The sequence below is a fragment of the Ilyonectria robusta genome (genome assembly GCF_021365365.1).
Source record: "Ilyonectria robusta strain PMI_751 chromosome Unknown BGZ61scaffold_87, whole genome shotgun sequence".
Classification (NCBI taxonomy): domain Eukaryota; kingdom Fungi; phylum Ascomycota; class Sordariomycetes; order Hypocreales; family Nectriaceae; genus Ilyonectria; species Ilyonectria robusta.
The window spans coordinates 1-17,861 of NW_025764521.1; the positions used below are offsets into that span (position 1 = coordinate 1).

Here is a 17,861-nt window from a genome sequence, read left to right on the forward strand (position 1 = left end):
TCCCTCCGATGCTGTCGCGACCAGTTTCCCATCCGGAGAGTAGTCCAATGCATGTATTGCCCCTGAATCTTTCGCAAGCGTAAGCCTCTTTGTGCCTTCAGCAATATCCCATATCTCTGCTGTCCCATTATACAGTATCGATATTTCCTTGTCGTCCGGAGAAAAAGCCGTAAAGCTGATCCATATCCGCGAATCTGGCTCGAGTTGAAAATGCCAGCGTACCATGCCTGTTGTCATTTCCATGACCTGCACATCCCCAAAGATGGTCACAACTGCTGCTAAATCGCCGTCGTGTGAGAGCGCGACTCCTTCTGGCTGGTCATGGCGGCGCTGAAAGCCAAAACCACCAACCATGGCATAGTTTTCAGCACTCCAAAACTGCATATAGTATGTATCATTGGGAGGCGAATCCCGGGAATACGACACAGTGGCTATGGTTTTCTCGTTCGGCGACAATACTGCAGATAAGACCGATTCTGGTTCGAGAAGTCGTTGGTCTATTCCCGTCTTTGTATTCCAAACCGTGATTCCATCGCCCGTCAAAAAGTTCATCAATACGATTTCACGACTCCGTGAGACAGTAATCATGTACTCGCATTTTACACTTGGAAGCCCTCGTAAGGGTTGCTGCGCCCTGCTGATGATTGACATGTCGCAAAACTTGACGGAGTTATCGCCCATTGCAATAATCATAAGCCTTCCATCGGGCGAGAAAGCGATCGCATTACCATCGCCACTGTCGCCGTGATGTAGCCACTTCCTCGAGCCGTTCTTGGTTTTCCACATTCCTACTTTCCCGCAGGCCGATGCCGCGACAAGGAGCTCTCCATCGGAAGAAAAGGCGATTGGTCCCACACCTAATTCATCCAACTGCAGAAACCGACTGGATTTGATTAGGAACTCATCGATAGTCCTGAGTTTGACTCCAGTTGCCGCATCGTAGAGTCGTATGATGAAGGAATTATTCGTCGCCAACAGTTTCCCGTCAGGAGAAAATGCTACTTCAAGCTCGCCGTCAAGAGCTATCGGACCTCGCGCTTGATGATCCCAAATCTCTTCATCGCATGATAAGCTCCAAAGCCGAACTCCGCCATCTGAAACAACTGCTAAAATTGTGCCGTCGGGCGAAAACACCGCCGTGCGGGACCGGGGACATGCTAGAACTTGCAACTTTCCTGTCGACTCGTACCACACTTGTACTTTCTCATGCGTAGCAGCGGCAATGATTAAAGATCCGTCAGGTGAGAATGTTGGTACTGCATAACTCAAACCGGCACCGGGATTGTAATATCTTTGCCGGGGCTGCGTTTCCCTGCCCGTCTTAGCATCCCAGAACCGTGTCGTTCCGTCATTTTTCGACACAGTGACCAGCAGATCTTCTGTAGGCGAGAAGGCCAGGCCATGTGATGGAGTGGAGTGGGATTTGGTCTCCCATAGCTTCATGCCTAGGGGATCGTACAGACAGAGAGTGCCACGGCGGAAAAGGATAGCGATGAATCGACCGTTTGAAGAGTAGACAATGCGCTCCAATTCTTGCTTAGGTTCAATTGTTCGAAAAGAGAGGTTCCAATCCTTGGGAAGAGATGGGGTCTCCGAGATCCATGTGGGGAGAAGATGGATATATTGCTTTCTTGTGAGACTGTTACCCGGGCTGAATATCAAGGCAGAGCAATACAACTGCAAGGGAGCTTGTGAGATTGCTAGACTGTGACTGAAAAGAAATCGCTTGGCATCGTCGAGCATTGGTGACAAAGATGCGGAACCTGTAAGTGAAGCCCCAGCTTTCTGCAAGAGAGAAACGATTCCTGTATTCTCAGTTTTCTGGTTTGTGTTAATTGTGCACTAGAGACCAGGGATCCGTCTAGAATTGATCAAAGGGTTACATACCATCATGATGCTTTCTAAAATGTCCATGGCGTCAAACGCATCGCGCAGCCGGCCCATGCAAGACAGCGCTTCGAGCCAGAACAGGAGTCCTACTTGAAAAAAGTCAAGGATTTGCCGATCCTGTCGTGGATCGAGATCGGTCATCTGTAAGTGCAGAAACCAATGCAGACATGCATACTGGACATGAGAAGGGATCGCTTTGGTCACTTCCAATTTTGATATCTGGCTGACCCGAGTTCCTGGTCGCTCAAGCCTCAGAATGTTTTGCTTCAGATTGATTGACATGATTCGGAGACACGAATCAAGAAGAAGGCGGTGCTTGTCCTGAATGTCGCCCGAGAACTGTTCCCCGCACCTTGATGGATCGAGAAGAAAATCCTGGAAGGACGGATGCAGGATTCTTATCGGTTTATTGTGTTGCTTTGGGACATCTAGCACTGAGTGAAGGCGTTTCATTGTTGCCATGATCGTGGTTGGCGGCTGTGCGAGGATCGTCGCTAGTGTTTCTACTGAAACGGTGTCGAAGAGTGCCACCAAGCATCCGACAACAGTGTTGAAAGAATCTTGCACACGCATCAGCTCTCCTGGGCCCATGGTGGCCGTAAGAGAGCCCATCAAAACTGTCCTGTACATCTGGTCAAGTTCTGCTTCTGCACTTAGCAGGGGCCGATGTGCCTCGAGCAGAGTCTTGAGCCGATCTTCGGCTAGTGGACCTCCTTCGTGGACAAAGCGGCATGTGGTGGCAGCATAGATGAACAGTCCGAAAGACCGCTTGACCAGCTGATCCAGTCTCTCTTGTGTCAGGAGACATCCCTCCAGCCCAGTGTCTTGTTCGATGGTCGTAAAAGTTTCTCTGTAGTATTCCATCAAGTCCTTGTTGACTTTGTCCACTTCGATATCGTGAAGCACAAAGGTCCGGACTTGGTTCTCCGTGACCCTCCCCATCGCTGATTCGATAGACCCCTCTGGCCTACTGGTGACGAAGAAACGTAGTTGGATGTCGTCAGAGCAAGATGCGAGACAGTCTATCAATAGACGTAGGTCCTGTGAGTTCTCGCACTCATCCAATGCATCGATGACCACGATCAGAGGAGAAGGTAAGCTGTGACGCATCTTCGCGAGCGGTTCGAGAACTAGCAATTTCCACTGATAAAGTAGCCCAAGACTGTGGATGTCCGAGTTGGCCTCGAAAGCTTCCCCAATCCGGTCCCGAAGCTCTGCTGAGACTTTTGTTAATTGGGTCGCTATCGTAGCTGGGAACCCACGAGACTTTGACAGAGAGTCCCCCTGTCTTGAGAAAAAGAAGCTTGCACCGAGGCGGCATTCTTCATGATACTCGGTGGCAATAGTAAGAGCGATAGTGGTCTTGCCTGTACCAGCCATGCCCTTCATCCAATATACACTACCCCTCTGCCCATCAGCCCATTTTCGGATCTCCCTTAGGACGTCATGCCTGGTACCAGGGAGGCACAGGGGCATATGCTGCTTGTTTGCGGCATTGAAGGCAGCGTTTGGGACATTCTCCGCTGTCAATGGTTTTCCTCTCTGTTTCCGTAAGTCATGCATTCAATCTCAGTTCTTCCTGAATTATGTCCTTACCGGGACTTCCACAAAATGTTGATGTATGGTACTGGATTGGACTTAACATTAGCGCTTTTCCTTGTCGTTGACTTTGCAACATGGTTCCCTCTCTCACCTCTGGGACACCGTCCCAGCCCCGACATTAGAGTTCTTGATGGCGACAGGGTTATCCATGTTGATCCGTCGGGCTCAGTTACCTCCGCCACGTATCGCTGATTAAACGGAGGACGGAGCAGATTAAAGTGGTACAAGAGGGAGAATAAAAAACCAGGGTAGCTGGGTGGTGTCAATCTGGGCCGTCACTAAATGCCTCAGGTCACAACGTGTGGCGTCGGGCGAGAGAGTCGAGACCTGACGATCCTCTTGGCAAATTTCAGCTCTTGAGTAGCCGCATAATGTATGTGTCAAGGGCACAAGTCGCGGTACAAGGACTGTGACTACAGGTACAACGAGTCAGACAGGGTATTTCGATCGATGGATGCCTGCAGCAGCCTATGTACTCAATCAAGTCACTTATGTATTCTCATACCGACAGCGTAGCCGAGGCCTCAAGAGGGCCTCAAGAGTATGCATGCATCCTTGGCGACTTCCCTGCGATTGGTTAATCCGTGTCCCTTAGATGAGTCATTCGTAAGCAGTTGGTAATAACATGCATGCGCCACGAATTTGCTCGGCGCTTAGATTGAGCCTGCACTTCACCTCCTTTCACCCAGCTGACCACCCTCAACGGTGACCCTCCAGCTTCTCCCTGCCATTCTTCTTGTTCATTAGAAATCCCGAATTACAATTTTTTCCCCCGGCTTTCTATGATCCGAACTCTCGGCCTTCATCCCAGTTCTTTCACTTCTATCGAGCCTGTGGGTTGCCTTCCGCCTGTTAAAATGGAGACAGCTGGTCTAGCCCTCGGGCTTATAAGCCTGGCAACTACTTTTGACACTGTTTTGAGGTGCTTCGAGTACATCCACTTCGCCAAAACTTTCGAAAATGACTATGAAGACTGCGTCCTCAAACTGGACAATGCCAGGCTGAGGCTGTCTAGGTGGGGTGAGGCAGTTGGGCTTCATGGAGTGGACGAACACACCAAGTCACTCAGAGGCACAAAAATTCCCGAACCCGACATCCCCAGTGCAGAAAAGCTCCTCAAATCGGTCCTGGATGAAGTCAAGCGTGTTCGAAACCTCAGCGCGAAGGTCAGCGGCCCAGGATCCGGGGACGAAAATGCTGTCCTCAGTGAAGAGACAGACCTCAGCGTCGCGGGTCAGTCAATTCATGAACAGATGCAGAAGGTGATCAAGAATAGACGGAACAAACTGTCCATACGGCGCAAAGCCAAGTGGGTATTGTATGATCGAGAACATTTTAAGGGAATGATCGAGTGCATCTCGGAGAAAACCAAGGAACTCCAGGAGCTTTTCCCCGCCGCCAGGTCGACGGAGAAGGCGCTGATTGATAAAGAGGTGGTGGAATTGACCTGGGGTCTCAAGTTGCTCAAGGATGCAATTCAGGGGCAAGATAGAACGCTAGCGACAGCGTTGGATGCTATCCTCAAACCAGTGGTAAGTCTGCATCAGTACAACGATTCAAGTTATATAAGTCTAATGATTACTTTATTAGGCGGAGAAGGTTGAAAACACAGTGCATGGTGGAATTGTAGGTGTTATGTCAGCAAGCAGGAGTGATATTCAGCAAAGCTTTAGTTCAAAATAGGAAAGTGAGTTAGCATTATAACTTAAGTTAGAACTGGAGAAGACACAGTGCATTTACAGCATTTGGAATACGCTGGCAATCTCTGTCCGTCACCATCCTCAGTGCAAACTGTTGGTGAACTTTTTGTCGAGTCCATATCATTTCAAGAGCCATGTATCAAGGGTTCATGGCGTAAAGATTCGAAAGTGATGTATTTTGGGGCAATCAATATAGGGGTAAGTTGAGAAAACCTCTCTTCTACGAAAGTTGGAGGCGGGCGAGGACGTAGTTTACTTAGTTCATAGCGTCACCCATGTCTACATGCAATGTACTTGGAGGCCAGATCCGATGACATACTTCGTCGCGTTGGCGATTTAACATGTCCAGTTCGTTATATTGCGGTCGAAGGTCAGTGTCTCCTTCCGGGGTGGCTAGCGCATCAGTAACATTTTTCAGGATGACAAGACCGAGGTAACCGTAGTATCACCACCAAGTTCTTTACTCTTGTTCGAAGGATATATTCGCTGAGCATCTGTCGACTCTCCATCGGACGATGGAGTTCGTCATGTAGTTGCGCATGTAACTTCTCGAATCCTGGCCAAAATATCATAGATGTAGGATTTGGCATCAGAAGGTTGCCAAAAGCCCCCGCCCGGGACACTAACCCAAACCAGGCTACGCCCCGTTGCACGGCCTACTCAGGCTTGATTGTTCCGTGGCATGTAATGCAGAATCAGGTCATCATTGGGCTTTTGTTCTCCAGCCACGTAAGCTTACGTCTGACCACCCATTGCTACCTTGCAGCTCGGCGCCCTGAGTTATTGTGGTCACATCTCACATGCGAGTGGTCCGGGGCTTTTACTTTTTGTAATTGCGGATACGCTGTTGTGGTTAGTGCCCCACCTGCGTCTGGCCTCAATCCTCTCTCCGTATCACAGAGTCCACGATAATGATACACAACACCAAGAAATATCAGGCTGCAATAACGACGGAATAGTCTCCCTCCCCGAGCCCGATGTCCAGTCAGAATGCACGTCTTGAACAACACAAAGAGAGTAGCGTGAGCACTGATCACCACTCGGGCCTCCATCAAACATACCATAGTTGACTACCTGCCCCTGCAACCTTCGAATAAGCCACCTCGGCCCGACCAAGGCAAAGTGCAGTCCTGACGGCAAAGTGCATGTGTTGCTGCAGGTTTGAGTATCAGCCAGCAACCCGTGAATGCAACCTTGGTTGAGAAAATACCGCATCTTGCCGGTTTTATCCGCCCTGGCTGCCGCAGTTGACAAGCAACTCATGGATCTCCGTCTTGTGTGAGACAACATAGGAAGCTGGTTACAACCCATAGCTGCAATGCAGCAATATGTCAAATAGATAACATGATTATCTGCAGTAGTTGGTTCTAAGCGATCAGCGCGGAGCGGGCCGGGGTTTCCTATTACAACTTGATGCTGGTACTAGGGGGATGTGTGGGGTAAGCGACACACTTTCAGCTTCCCATCGCTGCAACCCTCTGTGTTGCCTTGCAGACCCCCCTAGTACAGCCAATGATTCCTATCCGGTCCCCTTACTGCCCTGCTATAATTCCCCTCTTGCACTACTGTCACTGAATGTCTGATGGCCTTGTGTTTCTGCTGCTACATGGACAGCTGCCTGCTAGTATGCCCCTGTCTAGCGTGTGCTTGGATCTGCCTTGCTTATATGACTCCACCCCTATAACGGGGCTGTTATGGCTGCAGCTGGTTAAGGAGGCTGTTTTTAGGTCTTCGATATAGGTTCCATTAAAATAAAAAAGGATATTGGATTGATACTGTTTTCTCTTTCCCTGAAGAGGGGATAATATATATTATTCTATTAGATAGTTGCATATTTAGTATAAATTAAGCAACTTGAGTCTTCCTATTTCAACAGGATGAAGATGTGCAATTGGAAAAGAATAAGTACGCCCTCTTATGTAATTTATAATTAGAATCCTAAGGGAGATTGGATCGCCGCTACTTAATTGGTATAATTGGTTCTATTGCAACATCGCAGTCCATATTTAGATAATAGATCGAATCACGAATATTAAACTACCTCGAAGCTGACAAAGAGCGTTCTACGGAGGAACAATAAATACATCACAGCAGGCTGCTTCTACCCATAGAAGGCGGGTAGCATCAAGGCTGATGTGAGGGAGACTGATGTCCGATGGAACCAATAGTAAAGCTATTAGGTGATGACTCGATGGCAGGTTGCAGAGTAAGAGTACTCCAATGTGCAATGCCGAATCAAGGAAGCTTGAGTGAAGTTGGGGTGAGTCAGTTCGAAGTAAAGGGTCTGTTCTTCGAAAAGATTGATTAGTCTTCTGTTGCGTCGGTCTTATAGTGAGGTTGGCAGACTTTATCACAAGACATAACCTGCCTTGCCTTCGGTGTCTTGTTCCTGATGTGAGAAGTATAGTAAAAGGGATCGAATGATGTGAGTAGCCAGGATGTCCTCGGACAGAAAACTTTCTCGGGGGCATTGCGGAATATATGGAAAATTTTGACGAGATAGCATAGGGATGCTCTATGAGCAATGCGCGTATCGGGATCATTGTACCAGCAATTCGCCCTTGAGAAAGCGGACAGTCGTTCACAGAGAACTGGTGAGGGAAGATGAGCATATAGACATCGCAAGCAATGCCGTACACGTACACACTGCCATCGTGAGAACTCAGATAAGTACGTTTGTGTGTCGTGCGATAAAAAACAAGTAGGTTTCTTTTAATTTGGGTTTCTTCTTATTTGGCGAGGAAGATGGGCTTTATAAAGGGAGTATTCTAGAGGAAGGTCAGGTGATTAGAAGGTGATTGATTTGCAGGGCGGATTCGTAAGGCGGAGTCGCAGGCGCGACCATGCAACATGGTAAGGTGGAGTTGTAGGGCGGATAACACGCAATCAATCCAAGCCTCCATTGCAAGGCAGATGCGATGTAAGGAGTTTGGAAACGTTTGGTTGGTTCTGCAACATCATGGGCGAATACCACGTCGGCGTTGTTATGCATGGAAGCCCCGAGTCTGAGTATCAGTGCTCAAACGAAGGCTGAACTGAGTGGCGAAGCTGGAGGGCGGAGTCGTAGGGCGGAGTCGTAGGGTGGAGATGTAGGGCGACGTTGTAGGGCGAAACTGCAGGGCGATATTGAATGAGAAATTGTAGGGCCAATACAATGCATTGATCAAGGTGTTTTGATTGGCCTGAATGCAGCTGTGGCAAATGGCAGAGGAGAGCTGCAGGAGGCAGATTATTCACAACGCACTGCGCAGTGACGTGGACGTCTCGACTGGCTTGTAATGAGTGATGTGGGCTGACTACAAGGCAGAGCTATTGCATGTGAAGTGAAGGCGCAAGACAAACTGCAAGGCCGACATGTACCACATTGTGAGTGTTATTCCTCCTTTTCTTTTACTGGCTTTCGAGTTGTGGCTGACTGTAAGGCAGAGATGGCATGCATGCTAATGAATTTCGAAGTGGGTATTGAGGCATTACTCACATGCACTTGAGCGTGTTTGATGGATTGTCCAAGGAGAGAGGTTGGAACCTGGTTGGATATGCCTATGTAAAGAAATCACTAGCCTACCTTCCTCGACTCGAATTATGTTTTATTCTGTGTTCGTCTCACGGCTATTAGATGTAAACCCTCAGCCGTGGCCTCAAGTACTATGGGTTGGATATCAGCTCAGGCCAACCCAAATTATGGGAATATTCTGCTCTGTACGTGTGGTAAAATTAGAATTAGGGTTATGTTATTAAGCTATGTTTGTCTAGCATTTGTCCGTTGTCCTTCTAGTTCTGCCGACACCCTATTATTTTCTATTTCATGTGCTATTCCTCTTGTGGGCGTCTAAGAGAATGGGGGTCAAACTATGGAATAATGAGAGTCCGAGTGTAGAGAGAGGTTGGAGTGCCCCCGCAGTATTTACCCCAGCATCCTTGCAAGTTGCTGGGACGTAGTAATATATTATGAGTAGAGGCCGCAAGAAATGTGGATAGGAATTAATTCATCGCTACAGCACTAGACTAGTAGACCTTAGAGAGACTAAGTTCTCAGGTCTGTAGAAGCAACATATTGAAACTATTCCACTACAGCTTTTATATTGCTGATATTTATGTCAATCTCACCTACTATTATATCCATACGCAACTTAATGCAGAGTAAGTAGGTTCTAGTCTATTTAACTAAGAAGCTAGCTTAATAGGATAAGCTTAAGGAAACTTTCTAACTATATTCTCCTTACCTATAATATACTTAAACATAGATATACAAGCTAGTATCAGTATATTACAATTTAAAAAGAACTTCTATAAAAACTACTTTAAGAGGATATAATAATCTATAAATTTATATATTATATCTGCTTATATTATAGCTCTAGTAGCCTAGCTTATACTAATAAAACCTGTTTTAACTATATTAAAATAGCTAGAATTTATTCTTTAATTATAAAAACTTTTAAGTTTAAGATATAAATAGCTTTAAAGATATAATATAACTTATTAATAAGTATAATAATATTAATAATATTATTATTATATTTTATATTAATATTAAATATAAACTTATATATTATATTATTAAGAAGAATAATTTAATTCTAGCTTTAATTTTTAATAATATTCTTTTTTTTTAAGATTTACTATACTAACTTAAGTTTAGTTATTATAAGTATTCTTAATAATTAATTTACTTTTAATAATAAGTAAATAACTTTATTATTTAATAAACTTCTACTTATTTTTTTTAGTTATATTATACTTCTTTTTATATAAACTTTTTTATATACTTATATTTAGTTTTTTTAGCTTTACTTAATATTATTAAATAGATTAAAGCTATATAATAATCTTAAATAGTAGAAATAAATAATAAAAATTATATTTAATACTAAAAGAAATAGTAGCTAAATAATAAGATTATTACCTACTAATTTCTACTTAAAGCTTCTATTTAACCCCTTTAACTTTAATTCTATTATCTATAATTAATAACCTTACTATCTACAATTAATAACCTTACTATCTATAATTAATAATCTTAAGATAGTAATCTTATTTTAAGTAATAGAATATAAGAAAGATATCTTCTATTATTAAAAAATTAACTTCTCTTTTAATACTTATTCTATCTTAATAAATTTTATTTAAATAACTTATTACTATATTAACTACTATTAATTATAAGACTCTTATTATATATATTTCTATATATTAGGGATATAAATCTAAATTCTAATATAATATAGAATTCTATTAGAATCTTTAAGATAAAAGAAAAAGATATAAATTAGATAACTATTTAAAATTCCTTAAAAAAAGAAACCTCTTAAATTTCTTATTATACTACTTAAAATACTTAAATAAAAACTAAAAAATTATATTAGCTATTTTTAGATATAATTTATTTCTTAATAATAGAAATAGAGTTAATTTATAGAAAATTAGGCTACTAATATTAATATTATATTTATCTAGATAGAAATAGATACATTATATAATCTAGCTAATAATATTAAAAATACTAATAATAATAGAGGCTAAAAGTTTCTTATAGAAATTAGCTGTAAAAAATATAACCTCTAATTCTAGAAGTTATTATACTATATTAGGCTAGTATAGATACTAGCTATTTAGAGTAGAAGGGGGGATTTAAATAAGGGATATTATGGGTATTAAGGATCTTAGGGTATTAGGTTAGGTTGTAGGAGTTTTTAGTATATTTATTAAGGTTAGAATTAAAAAAGTTAAATAGGATTCTAATAGAAAAGAAAAAAGTAACTTAAAACCTAAAACTTAAGCTTTAGTAACTATAATATGTGTATAATGAAAATGCAGTAAATTCAAACACTAGGTTCCCTTATTAAGGGTTATATACTTATATATATCTATAATAAATATCTTCTTATTAGTAAAAAGTTAAAGAGTATAATTATAGCTATATATTTTACTAGTATTTCTAGCCTTAATTAAAGAAATTATTAAAAAGCATATTTATATAGCTTAGTATAATTAAAAATAGCTTAGCTTTATTAATTTAATTCTTAATAATAACTAGTACTTTTAAAGCTGCTATTTATATTAAATTTCTTATTTAGCTAACGTATATAATAAGCAAGTGCTGCAAACAAGTAAGTACCATACTTTTCTTAACCTTCAAAATAAAAACTCAAATAAAAAAGCAATTAAATATCTAATTAATTAAAATCAATTACTATACTCTTCCTCCAATATATTAACAACTATCTGGCATGTTCTTATATTATAACCGGTCTTGCTGCATATTCCACAGCGCCTTTCTCTCACCGGCGCTGATCTTCCTTGACCACCACTTCTTGACAATTCGGCCACCACCTGCGCATCAATGTCTTTCTGATCAATTGCATCCCTTCCCTCATCTACAGTCATCTTCCCTCTATTCTATAGTCGAGTTCTTTTTGCTCTGCGCTGTTTGCTAAGAGTCTCATTTGCCTGTCGAAGGATCTGGATCTCAGACTTCATTAATGCCATCTCATATATTATTGCCTTTATTCCCTTAGAAAAAGACTCAAGCGCCTCAAGAATAGATATCAGAGAGCTGCTTTGGTGCCTTCTAACCCGTCTTTTGAGGTATTCAGACTGAGAGGTAGCCTCAAGCACCATCTTTGGCATCTTTGAGACCCAAGGGTCGGGGAGGCTAGCCTCCTCCTCAACCGGTGTTGGAGTCCGCAGCTGCACATCAAGCTTAGATATCACAGTTTCCGGATCTAAAGGAATAAGCCCGGCCCCTCTAAAACCCCCTTTGATGTTACTTTCCGTTATAGCGGCTTGGTAGGCGGCATAAAAGGCCGGAAAGAACTCAGTCTTTGAAACATAAGTTATCGAGCACCTAATTAGATGCTCTATTTCTCGACCGTATGCCTTTTTGAGCGGCCCAAAGCACCCGACATCAAGAGGCTGAAGTAGGTGAGACGAATGAGGCGGCATACAAAGCGTAATAATGTCGTTCTCTTCATAATATTTCTCAAAGTCGACTAAATAGTAACTTTCGTGCCCGTCGAGGATCAGAAGACAATAGCAACCGGTTAATCGATTCTTTGTGTGCCGGTCAAAGTGCTTAAGCCACTCAAGACCTGTCTTATTGTCGGTCCAGCCATTTTAAGTCATCACAATAGCCCAATCGCCCGGGAGGTTGCTTTCCCGGTACCAGTTGGCGAGGTGATATTGGCCTGCAACTACGATAAACGGCTGGATCGCCCAGCCTTCCGCATTAATCGCCTGAATGACTGTAACCCATTCCCGGTTTCCAGGCTGCACTGATTTCGGGTTTCCACGCCTATCTACGCCTGTAATGACCATTCCGCTTGCAATTATGCCCATCATAAAGCCAGTCTCATCAAAGTTGTAAATATCAGCTAGGTCGATACCATATTTCGCGATTATATTCTCCACGAGCCGGAACCAATTTCGAATAATAGTTGGATCTTCACATTTGGCCCTCTGATAGTCGTATTTACGAAAAAAACGCATCTTAAGCTCTGGTTGTCGCCTAACGAAGTTGGAAGCCTAGCGCTTGCCGACAGGTGACGCATTGCAGTCGGCGAGCAGTCGGTTGGCCATTTCTTCAACACCACGCAGTCGCGGGGGAAATCCTCGCGAATCTAGGTCGAGAATAAACTGAACAATAATCTGTTCCTCTAGATCAGAGAGCTTCCGTGACTTAGGGATAATATCGCGTCGAGAAAGCATGCCATTTTGTCGGCGACGTATCATCCATTCGGGCACTGTATAGATCGTTGCGGCGCGTCGGATGCTTAGCTTTGGGTTATTTTGAAGGGCTTGAAGAGCAAGAAGAATTCTTGCCTCATTATTTGATTGTGACATATTTGGTGGTTGAGAAATAATTGATTTAATGAAATAAGAAGTGATCCTAGGATTTTTGCGGCACTCGCTTGTCTGCGGCACTCGCTTATCATGCACGTTATAAGCCTTATTAATACTAATAAAAACAAATCCAATATATAAAATATTGTTAGTATAAGTTATACTAATACTATCGGAGCTAGAAGATATATTAATAAACTTCTTTACGGGAAGCAGTTTAGCCTGCACCTCTGCTAGAAGGCTATTATATAGGGTTTGTATCAGATCGTGTCGGCTTATCACTCGTGGATAGGTACTATGGCTATATAATCATCGTTAGCAATAGATATCAAGAGGCTAGAGTCTGCTACAGGCATGTTAACTGACTTTTCCTTGGAATGTGTAAACCACAGGGTATCACCAATATCGCGTCCGTTGTAATCGATACGCCTGAAACGGCTCATCGGCGAGCTGACACTCTCGATCTTGGGCAGCATGCCCAGCTGGCTCAATACACGTAATCCGATAGGGAGTAGAACCAGATTTGAGCCGGCATCTTCAACAATCTTGGTGCGGCGCTCCAGCACAACAAAGTCGAGGTTTGCCTGTGAGAGGGAGTGTGCGGCTGTCAAGCCGACCGGGCCACCACCGACGATGATGACCTTAAAAGCATTCGAACTCATTGTGGGTAGCGTAAGAAGCCGCTTTGGGGTAGAGGAGAGTTGATACGCGACAAGTTTTCCGGAGCTTGGCAAATATATGTCAAAGTGTTGCGGCTTCAGGCACTGGAAAAGTTTAACAAAAGCAGAGATGATCGCCCTCTCTGGCGCAATAGGGCTTCATTAAATACCCATCTTCGCACGCAGCCTTGGGTCATCAACGTCTAAATCAAGACCTCTGACGTTACTCTGGGGAAGCAGACATGGTAGCAGATGGTGTCCTGCCTGCAGCCAGTCGTAATTAGCTCGAATTCTTATTGATTAAGCATATGTCACACATGCAAGCCACAGTTGCTGACAGCGGCTCGACAAATCACGAGAGCTAGCGAGGCGCCATGTGGCTTCGGTACATTCGCCGAACAGAGCGAGGCCCGCGGAGATAGGCACAATACAGGTGCACTAGCCATTGCTTCCCCCACTGCCAGTCCCGTTGCTCAAAGAAGGCTAAGTACAACAGCGCCCCAGTGGTTCTCCGTGTCCGCGTTGCCGTGGGCCACCTGGAGCCGCTGGAGCTCGAAAAGGACCGAGAGATTGCCCTTATATACAGAGATCCTTTGGTATGGTATACGGGGCTTTTCTGAGCTGGGAAGACTGGGGACACGAATTACCAGGCTTCCATTCGTTATGTTGGTGAGGGCGCGTGTCTAAGGGGACGTTGGTGAGCCTTCCATCAGTAGGAGGCCGGATACAGGGCCTACTTTTGCATTCAACGTCGGCGGTTGTCTCAAAAGAAAAACCCAATCATACACATAGATCTGCACCTCGGGGTAGTCAGCTCAACCTCTGGTTTCCTAATCGCGGACGGATGGCTTCTTGGAAGAGAATATGAGCCGGCTTGGCACTGGATAATGGCGTCGAAGAGGACGCTGACGTTTCGCATAATGACGGTCATGGCTCTGGGGAACCTGCGCAACTGGATGAGTTTTTCAGGCACTGAATACACAATAGGGAGTGAAGAGGGTAGACTCGCTACTAGGTAGTAGTGTAGAAGGTAGTAGCCGGGTGATGACTCTATTGATCTCAGGCCGCCATCATATCTGTGGGCGAAGACAGCTATTTATACTTCTCTTTCGGTATCCCAATTGCCGCTGGTGCTGGAGGCTACCTGCGACCTCAAAGCGAAATCGCCGAGGAAAGGGATGTTAGGCACGTGCAAGGGGGGATCTTGCGTTCCGGACCACGCATGTGCGCTCCAAGTCCGCCGTTGCATTCCGGCACCTGACAGAGTTCGACAACGATTGATGAGAGATGCTAAGCCCAGAAGGCGATGCAGGTCGCTGCGAGGGGTTGAGTGACGCTATAGGAGTGACTGGGTGGAAGGTTACTGAGCGGGCAAGCAGGGAGCCTTTGAGGACGCAAGACGTGGGAGTGACAGGGGACGATTTCAAGGAGAGGGACGCGTACTCGAATCCATGCCCTAGTCGTAGCATAGAATCCCATCCAGCCAATGCCTCGTAATGTAACTCCTCGGGGGGAGTACTGCAGAACCCTATTGTATAGTGTTCTTCATTTATTTGTGTTTTTATGCATTATTACTTATGGAAATCGCGGGGTTAATGCCGATGGACATTTTAATTCATCGAGTCCCGCGCGACACAAACCCAGCCACAACTTTGAATAACAGATATGAAATACAAAAGAAAGCCCATACGCGGTGGGATGTATACTATTCCAACGCCTTCATCTTTCGTTTTACAATTTTGTTGTCAAGAAGATTGTGGCCTTGATCGAAATCTCCTACTAGAAAACTTACCGTCCGACGAATTTAATCTCAAGCATCCTCAGAACAGGGTATGATATTACAACGGACACCAAGACCAGGTAATCACCCACATCTCCACCATAGTCACCAATCTGTTTGGCTATAGGGGCAACATACTAGCAACCATTAGGCCATCCCGTCAAAACACCAGGGAGGATAATGCGACTTACCCACGTCTGGGACATCCCCAAAAACGAGAATCCAATTCCGATCATCAGAGACGCTGTTCCAGCTAGTCCGAGCGGCAGGCGCTTAGGGTCCTGCCAAGCAGCCAAGTCATAGCCCCCAAGGCGAGGCCGGAAATGGAAATGCTCGATGAACAAGATCAATGCGAATCCAAACGTCCAATAGCCGAGAATTGAGAGCAAGTTGTTGATGATTTCCTCGAGCACGTGGCGGCCCCCGTAAGCAAGAGCAAATGTTGCCAGAGCCAGGATGGTGCACCAGACGAAGCGAGGTACGGCGACGAAGTGTGGTCCGAGAAGCTGGATCGAGAGTGCGCTAGAATAGAAGTTGCAGATGACATTGGCCACTGTGTTTTGTTCAGATCACTGCTCGGGGAGACGATGCCATCTAAGGATGGAGAAGGACTACTTACAAAACGTCAAAGTAAAAATGACGCAAGCAAATTTGCCCCATCCGGATGGAGGTGACATGACGGCGAGAATGAGCGCGCCGACACCTTCACTATCGTAAAGAGCGCCAAGCTCCTCGTCGGCGGAAATAATTCCACCAAAGTAGTTACCGAGGATTCCGACAAAGATTGTTGGGAACACAATACCGGTGTAAGTCAAGCCAAAGACCAGCCACTTGCTTGTGTTCGGGGGATAGTGAACGTAGTAATCGCCAGAGATGGGGCACCAAGAGGCGCACACGCCAAAGATTATAGCGAAGTAGCTCAGGCAGGATCCGGTGTAAGTCAAGCCCGTGTCGAAGCTGATACTCGGCGTTGGGCTAAAGTGTTTATGGGACTGCCCATACAGGGCGCAGGTCAAAGCGAAGGCAACGATCCAAGCATATCGCTCGTAGTGGTGGATGACTGCATAGCCGAAAAAGGAGACCACATATGCCACAACGATTATCAAGACAATGCCAACCGCTAAGCTCAGAGTGCCTCCAGACACGGCGCGCAGCAGCTGGCCACCGACGATAGCGGCAATAGTACCATAACCGATGTTGATGACCACGTTGAGCACTGCGCAGAGCCGCGCTCCCCACATACCCATTGAATAGCGAGAAAGGGCGATCTGACGCAGGCCTGTGGCTGGGCTTAGGGTGCCAGTGAACGCCGGTATCACCGCGCCGATAACCGTTGCGAAGACAGTTAGGATGATCGAAGTGTTGACAGATAGGCCGAAGATGGGACCCAACATTCCAATCGGGATAAGAGTAGGGCTGATGAGGACCGAAAACCAGAAGAAGACCATCTATAGGGTGGTGAGTGAGATGTGCCTAGTTAGGAACGTGTGTGTTCGACGGAGTCCCCAACCCCCATCTTGGCAACGAATACCAGGTGAGGCAAAGAAAGCAGAAATGGTGGAACCACAAGTCAAAGTGACTTACATTGAGGACCTGTGGCGGTCGTCTCTCGTCTTCCAGAACTCGTTCGACTCCCATGGCCTCAAACTTGGTCAACTTGTCGATACGATTCTCGAGGTCGGCAAGAAAGCGCAGCACCACATTGCTCTGTCGGATGGCATTAATGCGCTCCCTCTCCGGATCGCCGCATGAAGCGGTGTCCCTCTGGGCTGCCGATGAGGACGAATCATCATCCAAATGCGTCTGGAGAGTCGGTGTATTCTTCTCAACGTCCATGGTCGTAACGTTGAGCAGCGACAGAGGCTTTCCGGAGCGCGCGTTAATCGAGTCAGATTGCCGCAGGTTGTAAACGCCTCAGGATTGGCCGATAGCGGAGGGAATCGCTGCATGGAACGATGCAACGTGCAAAAGAAGGGGAGGAAGCAAGGAAGATTGTATCGCTGAGAAGCGTAATTATTGATGTGAAGACATTTGTTTTGTTGGTGGGAAGTTCGGCCGCCCAGGTTGGAGCAGAAGAGCTGCCTGCGTCCGACGCCAATGCAGGAATACGGGACTTGAAGACGGGACTTGAAGAAGTGATAGGTTCCCGCATGGTTCGATGTATATATTTTACTTTCCGCTATCATTTGACCGCCGCGTTTCCGAGTTTTGCCATGGGTTTATGCTTTCTCCAAACATTAAAACTGAGAAATCCCCTGGGGGTGCCGGGTTGAGTACAACCAGATATCGGCAAAGACGGCATTTTCGCAGGTGTGTCGCCGTCCCCCTTGTAGAAATAGAGCGGCAGTGTTGGCTGTAGATACCACTAGTCTCCATTAGTCAACTGAT

General features: G+C 45.2%; 5 protein-coding genes across 5 annotated transcripts; 2 read left to right on the forward strand and 3 right to left on the reverse strand.

The window, feature by feature from the left end:
- Positions 1–127: 127 nt before the first annotated feature.
- BGZ61DRAFT_542026 (uncharacterized protein) lies at positions 128–3,642 on the reverse strand (the record flags this gene model as incomplete). Its single annotated transcript, XM_046255124.1, has 5 exons — positions 128–175; positions 223–1,821; positions 1,888–3,432; positions 3,487–3,517; positions 3,584–3,642. 5 exons carry the CDS (start codon positions 3,640–3,642, stop codon positions 128–130), a joined length of 3,282 nt encoding a protein of 1,093 aa, XP_046093575.1.
- Positions 3,643–4,349: 707 nt separating this feature from the next.
- On the forward strand, positions 4,350–5,175 carry BGZ61DRAFT_487664 (prion-inhibition and propagation-domain-containing protein; the record flags this gene model as incomplete). The annotated part of the gene is made up of 2 exons (XM_046250004.1): positions 4,350–5,024; positions 5,083–5,175. The coding sequence occupies 2 exons, from the start codon at positions 4,350–4,352 to the stop codon at positions 5,173–5,175; spliced, it is 768 nt and encodes a 255-aa protein (XP_046093576.1).
- Positions 5,176–8,546: 3,371 nt separating this feature from the next.
- Positions 8,547–9,507, forward strand: BGZ61DRAFT_487665 (uncharacterized protein; the record flags this gene model as incomplete). Its single annotated transcript, XM_046250005.1, has 5 exons — positions 8,547–8,558; positions 8,823–8,891; positions 8,946–9,075; positions 9,267–9,332; positions 9,437–9,507. 5 exons carry the CDS (start codon positions 8,547–8,549, stop codon positions 9,505–9,507), a joined length of 348 nt encoding a protein of 115 aa, XP_046093577.1.
- Positions 9,508–13,312: 3,805 nt separating this feature from the next.
- On the reverse strand, positions 13,313–13,696 carry BGZ61DRAFT_375282 (uncharacterized protein; the record flags this gene model as incomplete). The annotated part of the gene is made up of 1 exon (XM_046242394.1): positions 13,313–13,696. The coding sequence occupies one exon, from the start codon at positions 13,694–13,696 to the stop codon at positions 13,313–13,315; it is 384 nt and encodes a 127-aa protein (XP_046093578.1).
- A 1,641-nt stretch (positions 13,697–15,337) lies between these two features.
- On the reverse strand, positions 15,338–17,309 carry BGZ61DRAFT_435979 (putative NCS family nucleoside transporter; the record flags this gene model as incomplete). The annotated part of the gene is made up of 4 exons (XM_046244008.1): positions 15,338–15,610; positions 15,665–16,026; positions 16,093–16,921; positions 17,058–17,309. The coding sequence occupies 4 exons, from the start codon at positions 17,307–17,309 to the stop codon at positions 15,482–15,484; spliced, it is 1,572 nt and encodes a 523-aa protein (XP_046093579.1). The 3' UTR covers positions 15,338–15,481.
- Positions 17,310–17,861: the final 552 nt, after the last annotated feature.